This window comes from Anguilla rostrata, chromosome 10 (assembly GCF_018555375.3).
Source record: "Anguilla rostrata isolate EN2019 chromosome 10, ASM1855537v3, whole genome shotgun sequence".
In the NCBI taxonomy this organism is placed as follows: Eukaryota; Metazoa; Chordata; class Actinopteri; order Anguilliformes; family Anguillidae; genus Anguilla; species Anguilla rostrata.
Genome location: NC_057942.1, coordinates 39,714,321 through 39,717,957, shown reverse-complemented (window position 1 = coordinate 39,717,957; position 3,637 = coordinate 39,714,321). Strand labels below are relative to the sequence as shown.

The 3,637-nt window shown below is 47.8% G+C and overlaps 1 protein-coding gene across 1 annotated transcript; it reads right to left on the bottom strand.

The window, feature by feature from the left end:
• Window positions 1-865: 865 nt before the first annotated feature.
• On the bottom strand, window positions 866-3,266 carry LOC135233467 (protease-associated domain-containing protein 1-like). The gene is made up of 5 exons (XM_064297047.1): window positions 3,014-3,266; window positions 2,507-2,607; window positions 2,187-2,296; window positions 1,592-1,759; window positions 866-1,336 (listed from the first exon to the last, which is right to left on the bottom strand). Exons 1-5 carry the CDS (start codon window positions 3,120-3,122, stop codon window positions 1,216-1,218), a joined length of 609 nt encoding a protein of 202 aa, XP_064153117.1. The 5' UTR covers window positions 3,123-3,266; the 3' UTR covers window positions 866-1,215.
• Window positions 3,267-3,637: the final 371 nt, after the last annotated feature.

Genomic DNA, 3,637 nt, shown 5'->3' with positions numbered 1-3,637 from the left:
CACTGTCACATCCTATGGAACTGGGGACCTGGAACTCTGTGTAATGTCATATATGCGTTTAACAGATCCACAGTTATAGTATTAGCTGGGAACGGCTGTTTCAATAAGGCTTGTGTCCTTATGGGGAAAGAAATTATGAATGTGTTTAATGAAAAGAGGCCGTTTCTGTTGCCGTGCTGTTGCCGTGCGTGAGCGAGCGAGCTCGGAGGGAACAGGTGGGGGCGACTCACACTGTCCTGTAATCACAGTTCCAGGTGGCTGTGGGGGGGGCATGATCACAGCATCCGGAATTGTGGGGGAAGCAAGGAGAGGGCGGGACTTCACACTGCAGTCACATGAACCGAGCCGTGAACTTTGCTTTGTTTGGGTGGGCGGAGTGTCAATGCACGAATTGCGCCCACGTGCCAACCACACACACACACACACACACACACACACACACACAAAACACTCACATACACTCACACACAGGAGGGTCTGGAGAAGCACACAGCTCAGTTTCCAGGCCTCTGGGGCATTCACAGCACAATACTGCCCCCTGGAGTTCACAGAGAGAACTGACCATCAGCACTGATAAGTGGGGCCGCTGGAAAAGGCAAAAGGACGTTTGTCTCTCTCTCTGTGCAAATCAAAACGGCAGAACCCATTATAACCCAGACATCCAACACTAAAAAAGGCCCAGGGCTGAAAACTGGGTGTATTAAGCAGTTTTTGTCAATTGCAGGGTTTTAATATAACAAGAAAACCTGAATAGAATTCTATTTTGCCTATGTCTATTATGGTCACTGGCTTGTCACCCAGATTCACTGGTACACATTCACTATTCCACACACTCAACGAAACTCAGTAATCTCATAAGCAAAGCTTTTAAATCATACTCATTTATTAATAAAAATCATATTCATTTAAATAACAATTACTGTTCCCAATGTCTTACTGGAAATTTTTTTTTTTTTAATAGACAATGGACAAAAGCAAAAATTTTTAAAAGAGAAAAGAACCTTGGATAGCGAGCTGTGTCTGTCATCACAATGAAGGGTATTGTGGGAGATCTGGAGCATGTCCACTGGAGAACGGACCAGAGCACACTTCAGTGTAAGGCTGGTCTCTCTCAGACTAGTTCACCTGCTCGTCTTTATGGGTGTGTGTGTGTGTGTGTGTGTGTATGTATATGTGTGTGTGTATGTGTGCGTGTGTGTTATGTGTGTGTGTGTTCTACCACAGGGTCCAGGGGGGCTGGCGCAGGGGGAAGGAGGCGAGGGCAGACACATTGACTGGGATAGAGATCACCGCCCAGGGGAGGGACTGCCTCTGCAGCGAGCGGCGAATCATCATCCTGCAGAGAGAGGATCAACCAATCATCATGCTGCACAGAGAGGGGATCAACCAATCATCATCCTGCACAGAGAAAGGACCAACCAATCATAATCCCGCACAGAGAGAGGATCAACCAATCATCATCCCACATAGAGAGAATTAACCAATCATCATCCCACACAGAGAGGGGATGGTAAAGGGGTGGTAAAGACAGAGACAAAGTTTACCATTGAGAAGGGGACTGTTCCAGTAGAAAGGTGGGCATTACACGTACCCGTCCCGTCCGAGGAGGAAGAGCGCTGGGATGCTGGGCCGGTCTGCCGTCCCGTCTGTGATCATGTCCAGGTACTGACTGTCATTGTCCGAGGCATCGTCTGCTATTAGCACCGCTCGTCCACCAGCCTCCTCCACAACCCGGGCCTTCCGCACAAAAGAGCACCCCCTGCAGGAGCGGAGGGCACATTACGGATATTCAGACGGACACGCACATTCACACGCACTAATGAAACGGAGCTGCTGTTTTGGCATCCATTAAGGCATAATAAGGGTTAAATATTTAGGAAGGGGGGATGAGAGGGGGGACAGGAAGGGAGACAGGTACAGAGTATCTGGTGAGTCCGTGGATGAGCGGTAGTGTAGTATACTGGGTAAACGACTGGTCTTGTCACCCAAAGGTTTGATTCCCAGGTAGGACACTACTGTTGTACCCTTGCGCGAGGTACTTAACCTGCGTTACTTCAGTGTGTATATCCAGCAGTATAAATGGATGCAACGCTATGTAAAAGTTGTGTAAGTTGCTCTGGGTAAAAGCATCTGCTAAATGCCTGTAACGCAATGTATTGTATTGTAATGTAATGAGCGCATCCTACCCTCTCTCCAGCAGGGTAACCTGTCCCTCTATAAGGTCTTTGTTCTTGAGCTCAGAGCATCCGTCCACAGGCTCGGCAGGCACCAGGAAGATCTCATCGTATGAAGACGTCTGACGGCACAGGTACACTCACATTCAGTCTCCCAGAACACACTCTGAACCAGGGTGACATACAGGAGTGCACTCAGCTACAGTAGGTGACCGTGCGTGTCTGCAGCCAGTGCTGTATGCAAATATATGAAAATACCTTCTTTTTTTCCTCAAACAGAGAAGCAAGTAAGAGCTACGTTAGCAACCGTGTTCGCTGCCGGCTTTACTCACAAAATCGCTGCCAAAGTCACGCGCAGGAGCAGCGCTGAAAATGTAGCCAATGTCCGGGGGGCTGAGGATTCTGAAATACAAGAGCTCATTTACCCCGAGAGCTGCGAGAAAGGGAGAGAGAGGGGGGTGGGGGTGGCAGCGAGTGAGCGGTTTTGAGAAAAGAGCTGTGAATATTATTTAGCCCAGAACTTTAGTAACGTCAGTTCAATATATCATCCTGCCAACTGGGTCCCGTAACACGTGGACTCGCTGTCACGCTGTCAGAGACGAACTGTTTTCAAAAAGCTAGTTAACAGATCTGGGTCAGTCTACAACTCGCACATAACGACTGTTGTTTTGAGCACACGCCACGCTGCTCACTGTTAAATGAACCTGCCTGCTGTAGCAGGATAACTGGGGCAGTGGTTATCAAACAAGCAAGGCAGCTCAAGTGGTCGTCTTGCTGACTATGCGCGCATTTACAGGTAATCTGCCAAGCTATTTTTTAAGTCGTATGCAGCTCCTCACCTGATATACGATGCAACTGCAGGAATATAGCTAGTCCAGCCACGAAAAGCCCAGCAACACTGTCCCACCCCATTTCAACACTTCGCCCGAGCTCTGCTTTTCTCAACATATACCGGACAAGCTTCTCAGTCTCCAAAACGATCACGTCTCGAGCCTTCGTCCATCGCAAGAAGCAATCAACAACAGAGCACGGAAAGGCGGAAGTGCCCCCCTAAGAAAGGAGGGACCAAGGACTGAATAGCCTACTAAAGCAGAGAAATGATTGGTGAACAGGAATTTCCGCCAGGCTGCAAGGAGCCACAATAAAAAGAAGGCACCACTAGTTTGAATCACTTCCGGTTAAATACTGCAGAAGTCATTGTAATCCGTTGTGATCGCAGGACCAGGGATTGCCATTCTCCATGAAGCTCGAGAACTCAAGTGGGTTACTCGAGGTATTGCAGTTAAGTAAGCCTCTCTTGACGAAAAGCAAATTTCCCCATTGAAGTCCATTCAAAACTAGGAATTTACCCTGGCCAAATTAAATTATTTTGAACAGAAATTTTAAACTTAACAGTTTCTTCACACCAAAATAACTACAATCACTGGTAACCCTGGTAGAAGCGGGAAACTTTTTAAAAATTT